General features: G+C 39.7%; 1 protein-coding gene across 2 annotated transcripts in view; it reads left to right on the forward strand.

Moving 5' to 3' along the window:
• Positions 1–25,453, forward strand: part of DNAH5 (dynein axonemal heavy chain 5) — a 232,376-nt gene that overhangs the window by 104,382 nt on the left and 102,541 nt on the right. For both annotated transcript variants that reach the window (XM_059694776.1, XM_059694777.1), the window contains 9 exons: positions 1,713–1,775; positions 2,094–2,332; positions 3,050–3,290; positions 5,053–5,252; positions 6,711–6,864; positions 8,560–8,723; positions 20,260–20,416; positions 23,117–23,329; positions 24,372–24,596. In XM_059694776.1, the coding sequence (XP_059550759.1) occupies positions 1,713–1,775; positions 2,094–2,332; positions 3,050–3,290; positions 5,053–5,252; positions 6,711–6,864; positions 8,560–8,723; positions 20,260–20,416; positions 23,117–23,329; positions 24,372–24,596 (1,656 nt within the window). The remainder of the gene's footprint in view (positions 1–1,712; positions 1,776–2,093; positions 2,333–3,049; positions 3,291–5,052; positions 5,253–6,710; positions 6,865–8,559; positions 8,724–20,259; positions 20,417–23,116; positions 23,330–24,371; positions 24,597–25,453) is intronic.

Genomic DNA, 25,453 nt, shown 5'->3' on the forward strand with positions numbered 1-25,453 from the left:
CCTATTTGGTCTTGCTCTTTTCCCTCTGCCTCCCAGTTTACCCAGCATGATTGGCTTTTCCAAAGAACCCTGCCTTCTCATGATGCGTCCGAAGTAGGACAGCTTCCGTCTCGTCATGTTTGCCGTGAGCGATGTTTCAGGCTTACTTTGCTCTAGGACCTACTTGTTCATCTTTCTTGCAATCCAGAGCGTCCATAGAGCTCTCAACACCACTTTTTAGATGAATCCATTTTTTCCTACCAGCCGTCTTCACTGTCCCACTTTCGCATGCATACCTAGTAATTGGGAATATGAGTGCATGGATGTAAAATGTAGTTGGTTAAAGGTTGTGTCAAATTTAATTGAATTCCCTGGGAATGGGAATTTTATTTTCATGAGAGCACAGCCCTTTATTTCCCATTCACAATTTTTTTCTCTTATAGTTCATCCAGAATTATTTTAATAGGAAATGGGAAATTTAAAAGTGCTATTTATTGGACACAGACACCAGGGGGGTGAGGGCATGAGCGGGGGTGGGGTGAGGGGGGCAATGGGGAAATAAGGACACATATGTGATACCTTAATCAATAAAGAAAGAAAAAAATACCATAAAAAGTGCTATTTATATTATGTCATTGGACTGTGACTGAAGTTGTTTGATGGCTTTCTAAACTTGCATAGACAAAAACAATTTATGTATAGTTAAAATGGTTCCCCTCCCCACAGCATTCATTAGTTCCACAAGTGCTGTAGCACCCAGAATGTGCCAGGCACTGCCCTTGGTACTGAAGACACAAGAATGGGCAAGGCAGATGGAGTCCATATTTTCTCATACATATATGAGTTTTAGTGTAGAACCTTCTGCTGGGAGTATGATGTGTAATGAGACCCATTTTAGCCGACTACAGTACAATATGCTATGGAAGAGAAATATGTAGAGCATAGGGTAGCATTTGTTCCTATTAACTACTAGCACACCAAACTACAAAGTTAACAAAGTTAGGGAATTGGACCCCTGCACTAGCTTCATGGGTGAAGAAGCACAGAAATCCACATATTTAAGGTGTTTTAATGTGAGAAGACCTGATTGGAATGTTAAGGTTATAGGTTACTTTATGCATAGATGTTAGAATGGTTAAATCTGTGAGTTTTTTGGCATTAGTGCTTTAGTTCAAAACCAGACATTAGCCCGGCTGGTGTGGCTCAGTGGTTGAGCATCGACCTATGAACCAAGAGGTCACGGTTTGATTCTTGGTCAGGACACATGCCTGGGTTGTGAGCTCAAACCCCGTAGGGGGTGTGCAGGAGGCAGCCGATCAATGATTCTCTCTCATCATTGATGTTTCTATCCCCCTCTCCCTCTCCCTTCCTCTCTGAAATCAACAAAAAATATTAAAAAATTAAAACAACAATAACAACGAAAAACCCAGATATTATATGTGCTTTTTATAGAGCAGTTATTAGTCTGTGCCTTGACACCGAAGAAATGAATAGTACAGATTTTTACTTTCAGAATTTCTTGACATATGAAAGTTGCATCAGTAACTTGGAGTTAGACTTGAAAATATTTCCAAATGAGTTACTTTCCCGAGACCTTTTAAAATAAAAATTTGTTCCAGTCATGTGTTTGACATGCATGAACACTAACTTTGATGTTCAAAAACTTTGAGCTCATGAAATTTATATGCAAACACTTCATTCTATTTTATATTTATCTTAACTGTTTGTTTCAGAATGGCCCAATGGCTAGCGGCTTGAAACCCCAGGAAGCCAGTGATAGGCTTATCATGTTTCAGGTAACCTTTTTAGTTTCTACTAAACCTGTTTAGTTTCTAAACAACCAAAACCTTAATGTGTTTTAAACACTCCCTTTTCCCTCTCTATTGACATAGAAAAGTTTATTGTGTAAAATGGTATGGGCTTACATTTAAAAAATATGATTTGGTATGGTTACAGGTAGAGTTGGTCTCTATGTAATTAATTACATTCATTTGGTATTTCTCTGTATATGTGCTCAGAGATCATATACTGAGATTTGCCAGTCTTTTTTTTTAATTTACATGCTTGTTCATGTGTAAATTATTTTGATACATTTTCACTTGTGTTTTTATTAGAATCAATTTGATAATATCTATCGGAAGTATATCACCTATACTGGGGGAGAGGAGCTTTTTGGTCTGCCAGTTACCCAGTATCCTCAGCTTCTCGAAATTAAGAAGCAACTAAATCTTCTCCAGAAAATATACACTCTGTACAACAGCGTTATAGAAGCTATAAATAGCTACCACGATATTCTGTGGTCAGAAGTAAATATTGAAAAAATCAACAATGAACTTTTAGAGTTCCAGAACAGGTGAGGAGTTCAGTGTTTAACATGCTCAGAACTATTGAACCTCAAATGCTTTCTTATTTGATTGGCTGTCAAGTTCTCCCTCCAGATGTTTTGAAAGCATGTCACGCTGCATTGCAGTTGTCTGCTAGACATCACCCTTGTCAAATGACATTTATTAATTGTCCCATGTGTGTACACAGGGAGACAAGCACACCCTTTAAACCTGGATGAATCTTGTCAGAGGCTCTCCTGCAGCTTGGAGCTGATCTCTATTTATATTATACTTATTGAACATTCAGGGTTTAATAAGATGATTTCCTGGTATAAAAGCAAGAGCCCATGGTTTTTCTACGTCCTGTTAAGTATTGAACCCAAAGAAAATGGAGGGTCATTGGTTGTAATTTTTTGGTTGACAGTTTGATACTCTCTGCTGTGTTTTTTACTTGATAGGGTTTCAAGAAATATTTGTAGAATTGAATTGAATCAGGAGGTACCTCTAGCCTTTAAAATAATGCCTTTTATCTAGTTAGTTGTTTTGGGGGATTGAAATTTTTTTCCTGACTGGGAGGAGTAATTTTTATCATACAAATGTGATTAATCGATATCCTCTGACTTCTGAGATTTAAAAATGTGATATTTGAAGTGACTAGTTTTGATAGGGATGGTGGCAGACAGTCCTGTACTGGAGACTTCTGGGCTCAGAGGCGAATGAACTTTCCTGTTGCCTTCCCTTTGCAGATGTCGGAAGCTGCCCCGGGCGGCAAAGGACTGGCAGGCTTTTCTGGATCTGAAGAAGACCATCGATGATTTCAGCGAGTGCTGCCCCCTGCTGGAACACATGGCCAGCAAGGCCATGATGGACAGGCACTGGGCAAGGATAACTGCTCTCACTGGGCATAGTCTGGATGTGGGGAATGAAACTTTTAAGTTAAGGAACATCATGGAGGCACCTCTTCTGAAATACAAAGAGGAAATAGAGGTACAGCAGGTAGCATGCATGGTGGGAGATTGGACACTCTCACGGGATTTATTTGATAGTAGTCCTGCATTGTGGAATGTTGCTTCCGGACACCATGCCAAGACAGTTAAGACCGTTTTCCTGGCATCCACATAATTCCTTCAGCAAATGTTGCTGTGATAAGTTCTGTGCTTAGTGCTAGGGATGTGAGGTAATTAATTAATTTGTTTAATGAAATGTTTATACAAATAAGGATACAGTTACAAGCTGTGGTAAATACCATTGAAGGAAAAGTATGATGTTCTGTGGAGTTCCTACAGTGAAGGGGCTGACCTGTCTGGGAGGTGAGGGAAGGGTGATGAAGGTAGAGGAGGGTGGGGTGGATGAACCTGACTGGCTGGATAAAGGGAGTGTGCTTGTGTGGTGGGGGTGAGGGACTTGTAAAGTGCAAAGGGGATTGGAAAATACAAAAAAGGCAATGGCAGGCAGAGAGGAAAGCATGTGTGAAGGATCTGAGCTGTGTTTGTGGGACCATTAGAAGGCCAGAATGGCTGGGGTATGGGGCTAGGGGAGAGAGGATGTAGCTGAGAAAGGGCAGGTGTAGTGGGCCAGAACGTTATGGAATTTAGGCTTTGGAGTAGTGAGGAGCCATCTGGAGGATGTACTTTGAGCAGGGGATGCCATGGTTAGATTTTCATTTTGTGAAGTTCACTCTGCTAGCTGTGTGGATAAAGAATGGGACGACAGCAAGGGAGGTGATAGGCAAACCAGTTGAGAGCTTATAAGAATATCTGAGGCAAGATTCAGTGGTGTGTTGGATGAGTGGGCAGATAGTTAAGTTGGAGAGGGGAGAGAAGATGAAGAGATCTGTAGGTGGTAAAATTGGGTAGAATTTGGTGATGGAGGGAACATGGTAGGAGATACAAGGTGGAGGGACTAAGGATGAGGTCTAGATTTCCTGAGAGATCTAGATGGATTATGGGGCTTATCACTGGGACAGGGAATCTTAGAAGGGAATCAGGTTGAGTGACAGGTACAAAGACTGTCCACTTGATTTTGGACATGAGTTTGGTATTTCACAAATTGTGCTTGGGGCTCCCTCATGTAGTTAAGCAGAGAAATCCAGTAGGAAACTTGGATGTAGGTCTCACTTGGAGATACAAAAGCTTACTGACTGCATGGGCACAGATGAGCTCCACTCATCTGGAACATGAGACCAGAAAAGAGCAAAGGCAGGGCTGGATTACTGGTCCAGCAGAGGAGAAGGCTGCAGAGGAGACTGGGAAAGTGATCAGAGTGGGGAAGAAATCAGAATCCTGCTAATACCCCCCTCTAGTATTGCACTGATTTGACTTAATCATAGAAACATTAAAATTTGAGTCTGATGAAAGTTTCAACATTTGAAAGTTTATTGCATATTGTTGACCCCAATTTAAAAATTTTGATATAACTGACATATAGCTTCGTGTAAGTTTAAGTTGTACAACATATTGATTTGATATACATGTGTATTGCAATTATATTGCAGTATTAGAACACCTCTTTTATCGTGTAGTTAGATCTAGTCTCTTAGCAAGTTTAATGTTTATAATACAGTATTGTTCACTATAATCACTGCTGTGCACAACCTCTGCAGAACTTATTCCTTTACTAGATTTGGGAGCATGAGTATTTATAGATACATGTGAAGCAAAAGGTGAAGATAGGCCCTCTGTGGGACCTAGGCTATTTGGGAAGCATGTGTGACGTTCGTGTGATAAAGGGAGGGCTTGCAACTTTCTAGGACATCTGCATCGGTGCCGTGAAAGAGAGAGACATTGAGCAAAAGCTGAAGCAAGTGGTGAATGAGTGGGACAGCAAAGCCTTCACATTTGGCAGCTTTAAAACTCGCGGAGAACTCCTGCTGCGAGGAGACAGCGCCTCGGAAATCATCGCCAGCATGGAGGACAGCTTGATGTTGCTGGGCTCCCTGCTGAGCAACAGGTAGGAACACCTCCATCTTTCTTTCCTGAGGTTTGAGAACCGTAAGACCAAGCATTTCAAGGGAAACGAATGCTTATGGTAAAAATGCAACAATACCCCTCTTACAATTTACTCAATATTAACAATACTGGCTTTAATTTTAGCTTTTGGCACAGCATGTGTGATACTGTTTTTATTTCGTTGTCCTCTATTTGTAGATTGTGTCTGAGACCATCCATTGGACTAATGGTCCAGGAGAATAGAATATCAGTAGATACAATCCGCAACATGCAGTCAGCCTCTTGGATCTGTGAACATTTCAGCCTTGTTGCTGACAAGCCTCACTGCACAGCCAGCAGCTCAGGAGGCTCTACAGTCCGGGGTGGAGGGAGGATTCTTCTGAATTTCAAACGAATCATTCGACCCAGAAAACCATTTTGCCCACATGTTTATGGACTAGAAGTGCACATACTTTAATGATCAGGATACTGAGTGAATTTAATTCTCAAAGAAAAGTAAAACAGTACAGACTAATGCCAGTCTAACACTTCTATCTGGCAGTAACAGCAAGGCCGACACGCTTTGGCCTCGCAAGCCATGGATTCCTAAACTGGCATTTCCTTGGGTTACTACTTCCCTTTACTCTTTCTGAAATAACTTTTGTCCACTAGCTTCTTCTCAAATATATGGTAATTGTGTAGAATGTGGATACCAACAAGATGTGATTATTGTTATTCTATCTTTAAAATGCTACTTTTTTCTCTGTGTATGTATGTATCAATAATTTTAATGTAGGGAGTAATAACTACCTAAAATGCTTATTCTTTCCACTTACTGGGTATATCTAAGTATTTGAAATGAATGCTATAGAATATAAAATCAGGTCTTAGAGATTTAGACCTTTGGTAACATAGAGTCTGAACTACTTAGGATTTGGTGAGATTTAACAAATTTGGTTAATACTCATATCCAACCAGAATGAGGGATAGATGGAAGATGACACAACCTAGGGCGGTAGAAAAGGCACGCATATAAATTTAATAAAAATTAGGGATGGAGAAACTTTGCTTACCAATGGCATCAAATGTGGATTAGTGTGAGGAACACCAGGGACATCATGGAAAAGACACAGAAGCTTAACAGCGAGACTGTTACTCTTGGCGGTAGCAACAATGACCAGAATTATACGGTGGCAGCTGGGTGGAGTCCGATCTCATGCCTGCCCTGCTCCTTAGGGGACGTGTCTCCCACCTCTCTATGCTCTGGGTCAAAAGGGAAAAAGTTAGTCTAACAATATCCAATACATGGTGGTGAATTAATCACTTGGCAGCATCATTTAAAAAGCCAGCAACATAAAGTTGTAAAGAAATCAGTAACAATTAGGGTTTTTAAAAACCTCTTTAATTTTTGAGAGCAACAACAATAAAATTAAAGCATAAAACACCGAACCCTAAATGCTGCATATATTTCCCATTTCAGGTACAATATGCCATTCAAAGCCCAGATTCAGAAATGGGTACAGTTACTTTCTAACTCGACAGACATCATCGAGAACTGGATGCTGGTGCAGAACCTGTGGATTTACTTAGAGGCCGTCTTTGTGGGAGGAGATATTGCCAAGCAGCTTCCCAAGGTTTTAGAGTTTTCTTTATGATTTCATCAGGTGTTTAACTTAGAGAACTAATCTTTTTTAAAAAAACACGTAATTCAATTTATGTTCCTGCCCCCTCCCCATTTTTTTGTGTGGTTGCTACTGATCTGTTTTTCAAAGAGAGAGAGAAAGTAAGGGAAAGAAGGGGCATGACAATCAGAGTAAGAACACTTCGAAGCTGAGAGGTTTTATAGGAAATCGAGGGTTAAAACAAACAAAGAATGAGTGCCTACCTAATTGACACACTTCTTGAGATAATTTGAAGGTAGAATTTGGAACAGGGTAGAATTATGGAGTAGTTATCTTGACAATGGTAGGATAATTTGTTCCTTTACTACTGACAGTTTAAAATAACTCTCACTATACAATATACCCAATTATATCTGAACTGTAAAATTGAGGGGTGGAAATCTGTAGGAAAAAAGCTCTCAAACAAAAAGGCCCTCTTCTCAAGTGTGGAGTGTTTTGCTCATCAAATTGTAATCATCTCACTAGGTAGATATGGAGTGTATTTTGAGGTACTTAAAAAAACCCATTTTTACCAAATTGCAAGGATTCTTATTCAATTACCTTAAGTTGTTTGCAAAATCATAACATTTTAACAATATATTTGAATTTTAGAGGCATGATTATATTGAGTGTTCTCTTTACTTAGGTGTTCTAGCTATCTCTTTGGTTCATTTTTAGTTTAATTATAGAGGACATACCTGTTAGCTGATTTTTTTGGCTGCCAGTGAATGCAACCCTACATGAAAATTTTAAGTATTTATTTATTTTTGCTTTCATATTTGGTCATGCTTTTCTTTTTGTTGGGTGGAGACGAATCTCAAATTGGACTTAATAATGGAAATTTGCACATACAACATTGAAGGAGCTACGTTGGGTTTTCTGCTCTCATATTTGATGGAACATGCTCATTGAAAAAATACAGAAAGTCTTTTTAAAAAAATACATTTTATTCATATTTTACAAGAGGAAGGGAGAAGGATAGAGAGTTAGAAACATCGATGAGAGAGAAACATTGATCAGCTGCCTCCTGCACACTCCCTACTAGGGATGTGCCCATAATGAAGGTACATGCCCTTGACCAGGATCGAACCTGAGACCCTTCAGTTCCACAGGCTGATGCTCTAGCCACTGAGCCAAACCGGTTAGGGCAATACAGAAAGTCTTAATGATGAAAATAAAAATTATTCCTACTCTCAAAAAAATCTTCCCATTTTGCATTTTTTCCTGAAAATTGTTTTACAATATTAGCATTATAATAAAAATTAATATTGTGTTATTTCTAAATGATTATTTTATTTTCTAATTACACAAGCAATTCAATGCAGAAAACCTGAAAAGCTTAAAATTCACTTCATTTAGAGATAACTGGTGGAAACAGTGGGAATGTCCTTTCCTTTCAGATTGTCTCAGATTGTATTATTACTTGTGTATTGGTTCCCTGTTTTTAGTTACCATAATAGGGTACCAGGGATGAGCTAAGGCTTCTTATTTAAGAAAGGGGGTGGTAGGTGCAAAAGGCCTGAGGAGAATTCCTGTGTGACATGTTGGTGATGGATAGCTGGGGTATCCAGACTGGTCAGAAATCTGGCTTTGGCGGGAGGTATGTGAGACGCTCTGTCCTTGAGATTACAGACGTGTCCAATGTGCTCTGTCACCTCATTCTCGTAGGAAGCCAAGCGCTTTTCCAATATAGATAAGTCTTGGGTGAAGATCATGAATCGGGCACACGAAATGCCAAACGTGGTTCAGTGTTGTGTCGGAGATGAAACCATGGGGCAGCTATTACCACACTTGCTGGACCAGTTGGAAATATGCCAGAAATCCCTTACTGGGTAAGTTCTCTGCTCTGTGAAGCTCCCTTAGCATCCTAGAGAGGGCGGGGTCCAGAGAGATTAGACAGAATTAGCCAAGTCAGTTTTCTTTTGCTGAGACCTAATTCATATCTGACGTTGCACAGATAAAACTGATAGTCTGGAGCCTTAAAGTCTCTCCGAGCATTCGCTAGATTTGTCCTGATGTTGGGATTATAGGATTTAAGGCAACTTCCATTACTGGGACCAGATCTTGCAAACATTCACATACTGTCCTAGCTTTTAAAAATTAATACACCTATTTTTCTGATACCCTTCTTGTATAAATATCTGAAGAACCAAAACATTTCATTATAGTCAACCAAGAACAATTTGAACAGTTTGTAGTGCACACAAATAGTCGAAATTATACAGAAACAAGATTGGTGTGCATAGTCACACACACTCTTATGTATGTGATGGCTGAGTGAAATTCAAGAATAATAAATATTTTTCATTTTTTCCCCTTTGGCGAGTCAATATAAAATTATGCAAGTAGAAAAATGTTAAATAAGAATATTGTAAAAACAATTATCTACACGTGCAGTTATTTATTTATTTATTTCTTGAGGTAATCCTATATAATCAAAGGCTAATATGCAAATCGACCAAACGATGGACCGACTGGTCACTATGATGTGCACTGACCACCTGGGAGCAGGCACTCAATGCAGGAGCTGCCCCCTGGTGGTCAGTGCACTTCCACAGGGTGAGCTCTGCTCAGCCTGAGCTGGGCTCACGGCTGGCTGGTGAGCTCAGTGGTAGTGGTGGGAAAAGCTGTCAGTTGGACAGCCCCTAAGGGCTCCTGGACTGCAAGAGGGTGCAGGCCAGGCTGAGACACCCCCCACCCACTGAGTGCATGAATCTCATGCACCCTCTAGTTGACATATAACATTATATTAGTTTCAGGTGTACAGCATAATGATTAGATACCTATATATACTGCAAAACGATCACCACAATAACTATAGCAAACATCCATCACAACACATAGTTATAATTTTTTTTCTTATAATGAGAACTTTTAAGATCTACTTTTAGAAGCTTTCAAATACACAATACATATTACTAACTATAGTTACCATGCTATACATTTCATTTCCAGGGCTTACAACTGAAATACACATGCCTTTAAATATCTCTTCTTCTAAACTGTTAGTCTCCTTAGAATGTCTCCAGACATTCTTCTTAAAAACTTTGGGTAAACTATTGATTATTGCATTGGTCAGAGTTCTCTAGAGAAACAGAACCAAGGTGACACACACAAACTGTAAAATTTTTTTCTTTCTATTTCTTTTTATTTTATTTTTTATTTTTTTATTTTTATTTTTATTTTTTTTTATTGCTTGAAGTATTACAAAGGGTATTACATATGTATCCATTTTATCCCCCCGTCCTAGACAGTCCCCTAGCCTCCCCTATCACCCAGTGTCTTATGTCCATTGGTTATGCTTATATGCATGCATACAAGTCCTTTAGTTGATCTCTTACCCCCCTACCTCCTGCCCCCCAACCCTCCCCGGCCTTCCCGCTGCAGTTTGACAATCTGTTTGAGGCAGCTCTGCCTCTGTATCTATTATTGTTCAAAAGTTTATAATGGTCTCTATTGTCCATGAATGAGTGAGATCATGTGGTATTTTTCCTTTATTGACTGGCTTATTTCACTTAGCATAATGCTCTCCAGTTCCATCCATGACGTTGCAAATGGTAAGAGTTCCTTCCTTTTTACAGCAGCATAGTATTCCATCGTGTAGATGTACCACAGTTTTCTAATCCATTCATCTACTGATGGGCACTTAGGCTGTTTCCAGATCTTAGCTATGGTGAATTGTGCTGCTATGAACATAGGGGTGCATATATCCTTTCTGATTGGTGTTTCTGGTTTCTTGGGATATATTCCTAGAAGTGGGATCACAGGGTCAAATGGGAGTTCCATTTTCAGTTTTTTAAGGAAACTCCATACTGTCTTCCATAGTGGCTGCACCAGTCTGCATTCCCACCAGCAGTGCACAAGTGTTCCTTTTTCTCCACATCCTCTCCAGCACTTGTCGTTTGTTGATTTGTTGATGATAGCCAGTCTGACAGGTGTGAGATGGTACCTCATTGCTGTTTTGATTTGCATCTCTCGGATGATTAGTGACTTTGAGCATGTTTTCATATGTCTCTTGGCTTTCTGGATGTCCTCTTTTGAAAGGTGTCTATTTAGGTCCTTTGCCCATTTTTTGATTGGATTGTTTATCTTTCTTTTGTTAAGTTGTATGAGTTCCCTATAAATTTTGGAGATTAGGCCCTTATCAGATATGTCATTGGCAAATATGTTTTCCCACACAGTGGGTTTTCTCGTTGTTTTGTTGATGGTTTCTTTTGCTGTGCAGAAGCTTTTTATTTTGATGTAGTCCCATTTGTTCATGTTTTCTTTAGTTTCAAGTGCCCTAGGAGCTGTATCAGTGAAGAAATTGCTTCGGCATATGTCTGAGATTTTGTTGCCTTTGGATTCTTCTAGAATTTTTATGGTTTCCCGTCGTACATTTAAGTCCTGTATCCATTTTGAGTTTATTTTTGTGTATGGTGTAAGTTGGTGGTCTAGTTTCATTTTCTTGCATATATCTGTCCAATTTTCCCAACACCATTTATTGAAGAGACTATCTTGGCTCCATTGTATGTTCTTGCCTCCTTTGTCAAATATTAATTGAGCATATTGGTTCGGGCCGATTTCTGGGGTCTCTATTCTATTCCATTGATCTATATGCCTATTCTTGTGCCAGTACCAGGCAGTTTTGAGAACAGTGGCTTTGTAATACAACTTGATATCTGGTATTGAGATCCCACCTACTTTGTTCTTTTTCAGGATTGCTGCAGCTATTCGGGGTCTTTTTTTATTCCAGATGAATTTTTGGAGAGTTCGTTCTAGATCTCTGAAGTATGCCGTTGGTATTTTAAAGGGAAGTGCGTTGAATTTATAGATTGCTTTGGGTAGTATGGACATTTTAATGATGTTGATTCTACCAATCCATGAACACGGTATGTTCTTCCATCTGTTTATGTCTTCCTCTATATCTTTTTTCAACGTCCTGTAGTTTTCTGAGTAGAGGTCTTTTACCTCTTTAGTTAAGTTTATTCCTAGGTAGCTTAATTTTTTTGGTGCAATGGTAAACGGGATTGTTTTTATAATCTCTCTTTCTGAAAGTTCACTATTGGTGTATAGAAATGCCTCAGATTTCTTGGGGTTAATTTTGTATCCTGCTACATTGCCAAATTCATGTATTAAGTCTAGTAGCTTTTTGATGGAATCTCTAGGGTTTTGTATGTATAATATCATGTCGTCTGCAAATAAGGACAGTTTTACTTCCTCTTTTCCAATTTGGATGCCTTTTATTTCTTCTTCTTGCTGAATTGCAATGGCTAACACTTCCAGTACTATGTTGAACAGGAGTGGTGAGAGGGGGCATCCCTGTCTTGTTCCTGTTCTTAGGGGAAATGGTGTTAGTTTTTGTCCATTGAGTATGATGTTGGCTGTGGGCCTGTCATATATGGCTTTTATTATGTTGAGGTATGATCCTTCTACTCCCACCTTGCTGAGAGTTTTTATCAAAAATGGGTGTTGAATTTTGTCAAATGCTTTTTCTGCATCAATTGATATGACCATGTGGTTTTTTTCTTTCAATTTGTTTATGTGATGTATCACGTTTATTGATTTGCGGATATTGTACCATCCTTGCATCCCTGGGATAAATCCTACTTGGTCATGGTGTATGATCTTTCTGATGTACTGCTGGATCCGATTTGCTAAGATTTTGTTGAGGATTTTGGCATCTATGTTCATGAGGGATATTGGCCTGTAATTCTCTTTCATTGTGTTGTCTTTACCTGGTTTTGGTATTAGGGTGATGCTGGCTTCATAGAATGAGCTTGGAAGTGTTCCTTCCTCTTGAATTTTTTGTAGTAGTCTGAGGAGGATAGGTTTTAGTTCTTCCTTGAATGTTTGGTAAAACTACCCTGTGAAGCCGTCTGGTCCTGGGCTTTTGTTTGATGGAAGCTTTTTGATGACTGCTTCAAATTCTTCCATAGTTATTGGCCTGTTGAGATTTTTAGATTCTTCCTGATTGAGCTTTGGAATGTTGTATTTTTCTAGGAATTTGTCCATTTCCTCCATGTTGTCTAGTTTGTTGGAGTAGAGCTGTCCATAGTATTTTTTAACAATCATTTGTATTTCTGTGGGGTCTGTTGTTATTTCGCCTCTATCGTTTCTGATTTTATTTATTTGGGTCCTCTCTCTCTGCTTCTTGGTGAGTCTGGCTAGAGGTTTGTCAATCTTGTTTATCCTTTCAAAGAACCAGCTCTTGGTTTCATTGATTTTCTGTATTGTTTTTTTGGTCTCTATGTCATTTATTTCTGCTCTAATCTTTATTATCTCCTTCCTTCTGCTCACTCTGGGGTTTTCTTGTTGCTCTCTTTCTAATTCTTTGAGTTGTAGAGTTAGATGATTTACTACCATTTTTTCTTGTTTTTTGAGATAGGCCTGTAGAGCTATAAACTTCCCTCTCAGGACTGCTTTCATTGTGTCCCACAGGTTTTGGATTGTTGTGTTTTCATTGTCATTAGTTTCCAGGTTGTTTTTAATTTCTTCTTTGATCTCATTGGTAACCCAATCAATATTTAGTAACATGCTATTCAGCTTCCAGGTGTTTGAGTATTTTGGGTTGTTTTTATTGTAGTTTATTTCTAGTATTATGCCATCGTGGTCTGCGAAGATGATTTTTATGATTTCAATCTTCTTGAATTTGGGGATACTTTGCTTGTGACCCAACATGTGGTCTATTTTTGAAGATGTACCATGAGCACCTGAGAAGAATGTATATTCCCTGGCTTTGGGGTGAAGTGTTCTGAAGATGTCTATTAAGTCCATCTGATCTAGTGAGTCATTTAGGATTGCTGTATCTTTGCTGATTGTTTGTCTATAGGACTTATCCAGTGCTGTCAATGGTGTATTAAAGTCCCCTACTATGATTGTATTGTTGTCGATCTCTCCTTTGATATCTTCCAGGAGTTTTTTTTATGAATTTGGGTGCTCCTACATTGGGTGCATATATGTTTACCAGGGTTATATCTTCTTGTTGTATTGATCCCTTTAGTATTATGAAGTGGCCTTCCTTATCTCTTGTTAAGGCCTTCACTTTGAGGTCTATTTTGTCCGATATAAGTATTGCTACCCCAGCTTTCTTTTCCTTTCCATTTGCCTGAAAGATATTTTTCCATCCTTTCACTTTCAGTCTGTGTGAGTCCCTTCTAATGATGTGGGTTTCTTGTAGACAGCAGATGTATGGGTCATGTTTTTTTATCCATTCAGCCACTCGATGTCTTTTGTTTGGAGCATTTAGTCCGTTTACGTTTAAAGTTATTATTGAAAGGTACTTGTTTGTAGCCATTTCTTTGTGTGTGTGTGTGTGTGTGGCTGTTTTCTTTCTGAGCTTTTTATTTCTTCTTTTTATACCAGTCCCTTTAGCATTCCTTGCATTGCTGGCTTGGTTGTGACAAACTCCCTTAGCCTTTTTTTGTCTGTGAAGCTTCTTATTTCCCCTTCAAGTTTGAATGATAGCCTTGCTGGATAGAGTATTCTTGGATTCAGTCCTTTGCTTTGCATCACTTTGTAAATTTCAGTCCATTCTTTTCTGGCCTGATGTGTTTCTGTTGAGAAATCATTTGACAGTCTAATGGGAGATCCCTTGTATGTAACTTTCCGTCTCTCTCTTGCAGCCTGTAAGATTCTCTCTTTGTCCTGAACATTTGCCATGGTGATTATGATGTGTCTTGGTGTGGGTCTTTTCGGGTTCACCTTGTTTGGGACTCTCTGGGCTTGTGTGACTTTTTTCTTCCCCACCTCAGGAAAGTTTTCTGATATTATTTCTTCAAGTAGGTTTTCTAATCCTTGTTCATCCTTCTGTTGTTCTGGTACTCCTATTATTCGTATGTTGTTTCGTTTCATGTTGTCCCAAAGCTCCCTTAGGCTCTCCTCCTGTCTTTTAATTTTTTTCTCCAATTGCAGTACATTTTGGGTGTGTTTTGCTTCCTTGTCTTCTAATTCACTAATTCGGTCCTCCGCTTCTCCTAGTCTACTGTTGATACTTTCAATGGAGTTTTTCATTACAGCTATATCACTCTTCATTTCTTCTTGGGTCTTACTTAAGTTGTTGATTTTTTCATCTGTTTCTTTGCCGGGGTCCAGCCCCAGCGGGTCCAGGGGTCCCCAAAGGTGTGGACGGAGTCGGCGAAGAAGGAAGGGCACGGAGACAGTGTTCAGTTGATCAGCAGCCTAGCCAGGATCTCTAGCCAAGTTCTGGTCTCGATCTCCAGAGAGGGTCTGCTTCGGATCTCCAGCGAGGTTCTGTAGCCATGTTCCCTCGCTAGGTTCTCCAGCCAGGTTCTGTCCAGGCTCTCCAGTCAGGTTCAGTGTCCAGGTTCCAGTCAGGTTCTCCTGCCAATCTCTGTAGTCAGGTTCAGTCCAGGATCCCTTGCCATGTTCTCCCGCTAGGCTCTGTCTCTAGGCTCTGAGGCCAGTCCCTCTCCAGGATCCTCAGGCATGCTCTCTCCAGCGAAGTTCTTCTGTCTCTAGTTCTGTGTTCTAAATTCTGTCTGTTGTTGTCTTGTTGCATCTGTATTTATACTAGTTGATTCTAATCCTGTCAATTTCTATTACAAAGGTTAGGGCGTTTCTTATCTCCATTCCAGGGAGAAAAGATTATGTAGTTTAAGCATGATTGTTCGTAGTTAAAGGGATTAATTACCCGCCTGGCACTTAGTTGAGGGGTTTTATTCCCTCCCTAACTTCAGGGGAAAATCCCTACCTGGGGATTCAACCTTTCTCAGAGGTGACTTTGGTTAAAACACAGCACCAAGAAGGTGAGCAAGCATATTAAGAACCGTATGCCATATATGCCAGGTCCCTTGAAACAGCAAGGATGGACCGGCTCCCGGCATTTCTTCTAGCTTCTTCCATATGTTATCAATTTTTTCATCTGTTTCTTCTAGCTTCTTCCATATGTTATCGATTTTTTCATCTGTTTCTTCTTGCTTCTTGCAGAGGTTGTCGATTTTTTCCTCTATCCGGTTTATGCACTCTAGGACCCTTATTCTGAATTCTTTATCTGTCATGTTGCATGCCTCTGTATTACTTAGCTGCTTTTCTGGAGAGTCCTCCTTCTCTTTCCTTTGGGGGTTTCTTTGTCTACCCATGTTTGATCTCACTGACATATCTAGACGTTGAGTTGTTCAGTGGTTGCTCCCTTGGTGGCAGTGACTCCTTGGTCTGTGGTTGCTCTTTGGGTGGTTGCGGTAGCAGCTGCTCTTCAGTTGTCAGCAGCTCCTCTGGTGGGTGCTGTTCACAGCTGTGGTGGCTCTTCTGGCTGGTGGGGCGAGGTTTCACGTACAGCTGCTGTTCCTCAGCAGAGGATGTGGTGCTCAGGAGGTTGCTGTTGCTTGGATCTGCTGCGTTGATTTAAAGGCACAAAATACAACACAACAAAGCACCACGTACCAGGCACTATACACAAATATATTCACGATATTAATAACTCCAAATAAAGGTGACCACCTGCATTAAGAGAATTAGGGGATAAGGAAGAAGGAAGAGAAAAAGATAAAAGAAAAAAAAGAAAAGAAACGTAGGGACCAAAAAAAGGAGTGCAAAAATGAAATCGGGAAAAAGGAGGGGGCAAAATAAAAGCGAGAAAAGAAAAGAAAAAAAAAAAGAGCGAAAAGAGAGAATGAAGTGGAAGAGGGGAAGAGACTTTTTATATGAGGAGAATACTCCTATAGAACAGCCATTAATCCCAACAAATTCCAGCAACAGCTCCCTGGATATGAATGCAAACTAGAAACAACCAATAATATAACAATGAAAATAGAATGGAGAACACTAATCCCAAAATAAAATAAAGAGAAAATAAAATGGCACTTTAAAAAATGGTAAAATGGTAGCAGTAATAATACTGGTTAAAAAATAAGAAGGTAGTAATTAAAAGGGTAAAATCAGGTGATGGAAAAAGAAAAAAAAAAAAGAACAGAAAAAAAAAATTGATTTCTTAGTTAAAAAGTGAAAAAAGAAAAAAAAAATGCAGTAGTGAAGGTCCTTCGGTTCTTCTATTCTTCAGTGTGGCTCGCCTTAGACCTTCCAGGTATTCAGGAGAGTGTTGAGTTTCCCTGCGATATACTGTTCCTCTGTGTTGTGAACCACAGTCCTTATTTTAAAGCAGGTCGCATTTATTTCCCAGACTGCCTTATTTTGTGTTTAGCAAAGAGTCAGTTTGTGGGTCAGCCTCTGGGTGGCAGTGTTCTGGGGTTGGCCTCTGGGGCTATAGGGCCTCTCTTTCCAGTGGAAGTTCACTGCCCAGAGCTGACTGCGTAATAGTTAGTTACCGGCGCTATGTTGTTGCTGGGATTGAAAATCCCTCTATAGGCCAGACCCTGTTAACTCCCAGGGACTGATAAGGTTATTTTAATCCTTGATCTCGTACAGGGTGGAATCTGGGTGTGGCTGTGCTCCTTGCCTGGGGGCCGGGGGGAGGAGCCTCACTCTCTGGAGAGAATGGCTGCCCCAGTCTTGGGCTCAGGGGTGTCTCAGCACTCAATTCGCTGCCACCTCTCCCGGCTCCCCCTCTCTCCCCAGTCTCTCCCCAGATTCCACTCCTCCGCACACTCTCCCTCTCTTCAGCACAGGTGAGTGTCTGTATCCGAAATGTCCCATGAACAGGATTCAGTGAAAACAGACAAACAAATGCCGGCCGCGGAAACGGGGAAGGCTTGGTTTCTGTAAGCTTCTTCTCTTACCGGGACTGTATGGTCAGGTCAGCTCTTCAGGCTGCCCCCTTTAGGCTCAGTCCTCCGCGGTCACAGTACCCAGCTCTCAATTTCCCTGGCGGCGCCAGGAATCCCGCGGTTCTCCTTTCCCCCCGTCAGGGGCTGTGCCTGTCCCAGGGGACGCGGCTGTCTGCCACGCGGTCTCCCTCCGACTCTCTGGGCTCAGAGGTCTGGCAAACTTTCCTGCCCAAATCCCTGGTTTTTTTTACCTTTCCAGGGGAGTTCTGCTCTTCCCGGCTGCAAACCCTCTCATCAGCTGAGCAATTTCGCCAATTCGGTGTGGGTGTTACTAGTTTCAGCTGTTCATTCCATTTGCTCCGGGACACGACCTGGGACGCGTCTGCCTATATCGCTGCCATCTTGGTTCTCCTATTTCTTTTTATTATGGAGATACTTAAAATATCACTTGATATTTTGCCAGTATTTTATAACTCCTTAGAGTAAAGCCTACTCTAAAATTACAGTTTTTTTACTGAGCCCCCCTTGGCTTTTGGATCTGTTGCCAAGAAGAGGTTATGAGCCAACATATGTAAGGCCAGTGTAAATACTTGAGTACTAATGTTTACAGAAAAACAACACCCTCCCTCCTATGCTGATAAGGATCTGCATGGATGAAGGGTCTTCAAAGATCAGGAATAAGCTGTCTTCTCTACTTCAGCAGCTTGGTTTGGTTGTCGCATTCCATGTGCTTCCTTCCATCCTAGTCCAAACGGATGGAAAATGTTACCTGAGTCCTGAGCAGAATCAGACTAGTCTTATGTCCACTAGTCTGAGGGCAAGTAGGGTTAGGAATTGGCAAGTAAGTTATTAAGAATAAAAGTCAAAGTTATATAAATAAGAAGGTTTAGGATATTTAAAATCATTAAAGTAAGGGATGCAACAAGTTAATGCAAACAAAATAAAACATTGGGAGCATTAAGGTAAACCTCTAAAAAGATGATGGAGGGTATAAGAAGAGGCTCATTGGGCAGCCCCTGCTTATGTCCTTCTCACTCTTTGAGGCCAGACCTTGTGCTTTTTCCCAAGCTCAAGTGAACATATCCAAATTGCCCAAATAGTAGCTTGTAATGGATATTTCACTAATTATCCTGTGAGGGTCAAAGAGCAAGACTACAACACATATCGAGGCTTACCCACTCTCATCACTTTAGAAATGCTCTTCCCTTCCCACTTCCTCACTGACCACCAGCCTCTCCTTATAGCTCCTGCCTTGCTTTACCTCTTTCAGACTCTGAAAAAAGCCTTCTCTTTTGTGTTGAGGAATTTAGCTCTGACCCTCACCCTGGACATCCCACTGGACAAAACAGAAGTCCAGCCCCTGACTGAAGATGGACTGTCGGGAGTTCCCATGCAGGCCTTGAAGGTGCCCCTGGCTCAGCTACTGATCCAAGCAGTCTTTCAGTAAAAACTCTAAGAGGAGAATTCAGCTTCTATGAAGTAAAAATGACCATAATTTTACACAGGAAACAAATAAATAATAAAAACACGTAATAATATAAATAAAAAGTAAGACAAGTAAATAATACACAAAATGAAAGAATAGAAATAAAAACAAGACAATGTTTAAAAAGTATTTCTGGTAAGATTTCAAAAAGAAACTGCAATTAACTCTGCATTCATTATATTAAAATGTGCTAGAACATGAAGATACAGAGGTATAGGTATGAGAATAACAGAAAAAACATCCATAACATAAGGAATCACCATAAAATAACGCAAACATAGAAACCAAAGTGCAGTTGAAATCAGGGCAATGGTGGGCAAATTGACTGGGTTTTGGTAATGCTTGGAGGTGGAACAGAGCCTAGACCAGCCGTGGGCAAACTACGGCCCGCGGGCCGGATCCGGCCCGTTTGAAAGGAATAAAACTATTGAAAAAAAAGACCGTACCCTTTTATGTAATGATGTTTACTTTGAATTTATATTAGTTCACACAAACACTCCATCCATGCTTTTGTTCCGGCCCTCCTGTCCAGTTTAAGAACCTATTGTGGCCCTCGAGTCAAAAAGTTTGCCCACCCCTGGAGACCCTTTCATTTGTAGCTGGATTTTGTTTCTGCTTTGGTGATGGAATCATTGTTGTTGCTTTTTCTTCATCCTCACCAGAAGATATGCTTTTTTCTTTTTTTAGAGAGAGAGAGAGAGAGAGAAACATTGATGTGGGAGTGAAACATCAATTGGTTGCCTCCTGCACGCATCCCAACTGGGGATCAAACCCACGACTTTTCGGTGTTCGGGATGGTGCTCCAACCAATTGAACCACACTGGCCAGGGCTCATTGGACTTTTATAGGTACAGTTCCACAAATGATACACACCATTTACCTGACAATACTATTATTGGAAAGAAAATGAAACAAAAACATCCTGTGTATATTTTTTCTGTTTTCTACAAAGAAAGCATAACATTTTTCAGAATAAGTCAGATGCATACATTATAGTTGTAAAAAGTGAAGCAATTCTGGAAAAAAGAAATTGCTTCTCTATCAGAATATGGAATGCTATTGGCAAAACCAGTAACAGAACAAAACAAAAAACATGGAACAATATGTAGGAAAATCAGATTGTTTCAAAAATCTTTCCTCCCTTTCCCATCCAGGTTAATTTATTCCTAGAGAGTTTTGCTTTGTGTGTCTATAGCATTTGTTGTTTCCCTCCCCACATAGATACTTGGAGAGAAAACGACTTTGCTTTCCTCGCTTCTTCTTCGTCTCGGACCCGGCCCTTCTGGAGATTCTGGGGCAGGCCTCGGATGCGCACACTATACAAGCCCACCTGCTGAACGTGTTTGACAACATTAAAAGTGTCAAGTTCCATGAGAAGGTTCGCCTAACTCTAATTACTGGCCAGCAATGACCATAATTTGGGATCTCTGCTATCTTTACTAAACAGCTCTCCACTTACTGCCCTGGCCATTAACCCTCAGCCGGTGACTAAATACAAGCCTTTGAGCCCAATTTACCTGCAGAACTATGTAATTTTTTTAAATATCTAGAGTGTAGATTTGAATAACAAATAGTTTATGATTAAGCATGTAATGTATGTAGCTTTCATGGTTTTACATGCCAAGTTAACTGTTTAGAGATTCGATTAAAGAAAGCACCAGTTGCTCATTCCAGCATGCAGTCTGCACTTGTTGAGCAACTATCACGTGCCGTGGCAGATGTCGTCTTGACAGTGGGAGCATATAGAGCTCCGGGAATTCACGCCCTGGTGGCGTCCCCAGCGTGCAATTAGTGTAGTGGTACAGCGATGCCATTGTAAGTAGTTAAAAGCCAGTCATTGAAGTTCAAGCCCCTTGCTATGTGCCAGGGCTTCAAGGAGAAATGCATCACAAATAGCACTGAAGTTGTTTTTATGCAGCACAACATTAAGACAAATTTGACATTAAAATTAAACTCTTGGTAATTTTTGACTTGCTATGCTGGTATTCTGCACAAGGATCAGAGAAATACTTGTCAGGGAGCCTTCACCTGGGTGGAAGGGGTGTGGGAGGAGGCTTCGTGCAGGAGAAGATGGTGTTTGAACGGATTTTTTGAAGGTGAGTGGAACATAGTCAAGCAGGTAGAGAAGGGATAGACACATGGTCCAGTCAGAAGGAAGGGCAAGTGGAGGTATGGGCAGGAATGTGGGTGTGTGAGGGAATGTATTCGTTTCCCAAAGCTCTCCTGGACTGGAACAACACAAGTTTATTCTCTCACAGTTCTGAACTGAGATGTCAGTAGGCTGTGAGGACAATCTGTCCCATGCCTCTCTCCTAGTTTCTGGTGGTGGTTAGAAACCCTGGTGCTTGTAGACACATCACTTCAATCGCTGCCTTTGTCCTCACATGACATTCTCCCAGTGTGTCTGTCTCTAAATTTCCTTCTCTTTCTAAGGACACCAGTGGTTGGATTAGGGCCCACCGTTATCCAGGACCTCATCTTAACTTGATTATATTTCCAAATAAGGTCTCAGTCACAGGTACTGGGGCTTAGGGCTTTGACATATAGTTTGGGGCTGAGAGACACAATTTAACCCACAGCCAGAAGTGATGAGCAAAGGGTGGACCAGATTCCAGAAGGTCGAGTGCATCACATTATATCATTCTACTCCATTGTGAATGTGACAAGATAGAAGGGAGGTTTTTATGCAGGGCAGGGCAGTGACCTGACTTGAGTTTCAGAAGGATTCTCTGGCTCATGTAGGTGCTGGAATAGAGGGGAGCATGGAAACCAGTGTCAGAAGTGACTGCAAGGTCAGGATGGAAGAGGCTGAGCTGCTGCAATAAAGTCTTGACCAAGGGGGTGGGTAGAGAGGAACGGAAAACATGGAAATGGTTTTAAATCAATGTTTGTGTAAATCTACTGGACTCGTGGGTTGAAAGAAGGGATTGAATTACCTAGGAAGTTCTTTCTGATGTTCTGCTTAAATCCTTCAGTAAAAGCACTAGAATTTCATGGTGCTTGGTGAAGCTTTTCACACTCTCATTGTACATTGAAGATAATTTAAATCTCCTCATCCAAAGCTGCTACTCATAGCAATTACTTTAAAAGAAAATAGCACTGATTTTTTGTTGTTGTTTCTGCCATAAGGTGTCTACTGCCAGTGGCAGATTATGGTTTTGTGGGTCCTAAATATACAATTATAAATACCAATTTATATTTAGAACCTTGGAATGGGTTCACATAAGTGAGAGGACCTGAAATTTAAGACTCATTGGCTTCATTAATACAGTTCTAAAGCTGACATTTAGGATTCAGTTCTAAATCTGAGACCACTTATTAATGAAGAAAAATAATACATATTCACATTTACTTTATAGTTTGCATTATATATATATTTTTCCAATTGGCATGAATAGGAAGGTGGGTAGTGAAGTAGGGAAGTAAGGAAGGCATTATTTGTAATGTCTAATTTTAGGCAAGAGATTTAGTCTCAGAGATGTGTCCTCCAACATTGCCTGATCAGTAAATGGCAGAGCATCATTCAAATGTCTTTTAGAACCTCAAACACCATGCTATCCTCATCATGCCATACTGCATGGAGCTTGAAGTGGAATGACCAGTTGAGGAGCTGGGTTTGGAGGAGAAAACATTGTGAGCAACCAAGAGCTCTTGTAAGGAGCACACTGTTTCGTACAGGATTGAAGTTACCTTGTAAGGTGTTTGCTTGATCATATTGGCCAGGTCATTGTTAATGTCAACTTGATAAGCTCGTGGTGTGGATGACAATCTCTTAGGAAGTTTCATTTCATTTGGGGAACTAGAGATTTTTTGATTGTTACATTTGTATTGAATATTTCTTTTAGAAAACAAGTTTTCCCCTCTCAAGTATAGACTATTTAGAATGGATTTAGTATTCCCTTTTAGCTTCACGGATAACTTCTTTTTTACTGTTTTGAAATTGATTTTATGTCACATTTTGACTTTTATGTTATAATCTGTAGCTTAGCTTCTGTCGGAAGGAAAACATTGACACGAGGGCAATGGAGGAATATATTCTTCATATGAATATAGCTATTTTTTTTGGCTCCTAACATAGATCTATGATCGCATTCTGTCAATTTCCTCTCGAGAGGGTGAGACGATTGAATTGGATAAACCTGTGATGGCAGAGGGCAATGTGGAAGTTTGGCTCAATTCTCTCCTGGAGGAATCTCAGTCCTCATTACATCATGTGATTCGCCAGGCAGCTGAAAATATTCAAGAAACAAGTTTCCAACTGATTGAATTTCTTTCTTCCTTCCCTGCTCAGGTCAGTGTGTTGAAATTGGAAAGTATTTTTTCACAGAATAGTCATTTTAGAGCTCATATATTTTCTATTGTAAATGACACAACTGGCTTCTATTTAACTCTGGACCAATATTAAGATTTTTTATAAGGATTTGATAAATATATATTAGCTTAAAGGTTTCAATTACAGATTATTTGGTTATATATGTGCACATATATACATATATGAGTGTTGTAGAGATAGTTGATATATTTTGTTTAATTTTAAAGTTTTTTTCTTACTGAATATCTTTAGTACATAAATCATAAAAATGTGCTGAGTGTATGCATGCCTTACCATAAAAATGAGAAGTATATATCAGCATTAAAATTCAGAAAATGATATTTTCTTAGTCATTGTGATAAATAAAGATCTTGAAAGTATCAACTATGTATAAACTGTGTTAATTTGGGAAAAGCAGGTTTAAGATGCATGCTTTCCCTGCCAGTAACTTAAAATCTAGCTAGGGAGAATTATTGCTTAAACAATAAATGACTTAAAGTTATAAGAAAAAAATTATAGATATATTGTGAGGCTGTGCATACTTAATTGTTAGGTAAACAATATGAATAGTGTTTTCCTAGGTTCTGATAAAACATATAAAGTTGATGTAATCAATGGTGACATACTTGTATAATCACAACTATTCACTACACTGTAATTTCTGTTTGTTTTTTAATTTTATTTTTAATTCTTTAATCTTTTTTATTGAACTTATTAGAGTGACATCTATAATAATAATAAAAGCATAATAATGCTAATTAGACTGAACAACCTTCTGGATGATCTTCCGGATGAAACCAGGGCTGCGAGGGAAGCCTGGGTCCCTGCCAGTGGCCCAAGGGAGGCCGGGGTCCTGGGTGCCAGAGGGAAGCCGGTGCCAGCAGCCAGGGGAAGGAAGGCCTACTCTTGCACAAATTTTGTGCATCAGGCCTCTCGTTGGTTAATAAAATTATATAAGTTTCAGGTGAATAATTCTATTCATATTCCATATACACTCATGAAGCCCTTTTTATTTCCATAGGTTGGATTATTAGGAATTCAGATGATATGGACACGGGATTCAGAAGAAGCCCTTAGAAATGCCAAGTTTGATAAAAAAATCATGCAGAAAACCAATCAGTCTTTTTTGGAGCTGCTGAACACATTGATAGACCTCACAACCAAGGATCTGAGCTCCATGGAACGAGTTAAATATGAGACTTTGATCACTATTCATGTGCACCAAAGGGATATCTTTGATGACCTGGTAAGTGCTCTGTGAATGCTGTGGCATATACAGAAGAGCAAATACTAGACACTATCTGTGCTGACCCACTGGAATTATGAATTCAACGAAAAGGTTAAATTCAGGCAAAAACTCATCTTCAGATTGAGAGTTTGTCGGGTTTTCTTTTCAGTCTTTAGCCAAAATTTCAGCCATATCCCAATAGCCATTGCTAAGATGTTATTGAGGAAATTAGATTTTGTTAGGTGATTATTTTAAATACTAGAATGTCATGTAGCATCCTGAAAAGTATTCATTTGTCTTGTGCACTTTTTAGATATCAGTTAAGGATGACTAGTTTCTTGATACAGAATTGATAAGTAATATTGCTAGTAGAGCAGTTAATACTTTCTTTAAGGCTTTTGGTAAATCAAATCTTTAACAAGTTCTGCTACATTTTATGTCACTGACCACAAATGGTCTTTTCTAATATAGATGGTGACATTCAGGTGTCATGCAGATTTTTGCCTTTAAAAGAGAACAGGGTGGAAAAGAGTTTAGCAGCTCTTGAAAATAGGAAATGTGAAAAGACATGAAATTTGTCCTCTACTATAAAATAGGACATTAGATAAGAGGCAAAAAACTCTTATTTTCATAATAATTTTCTGGATCATGTCTCACTCCATTATAAAAAAGATTATGAAAGATTGGTTCTAATATAATGGAAATAATGACAGCACATTCAAGCTGTTGTGTGTTAGTTAATCTCTTAATATTTAAGCACTCTCTTTGCCTCTCTGAGAAATAAAGGGTTCAGGGTAATTTTAGATTTTCTATTTGTCAAAGAAAAATGATTAAAGTGGTTCAAAATTTTGGCTAAAAATTTCAGACGTATTGCT

The sequence above is a fragment of the Myotis daubentonii genome, chromosome 4 (assembly GCF_963259705.1).
Source record: "Myotis daubentonii chromosome 4, mMyoDau2.1, whole genome shotgun sequence".
Lineage (NCBI taxonomy): Eukaryota > Metazoa > Chordata > Mammalia > Chiroptera > Vespertilionidae > Myotis > Myotis daubentonii.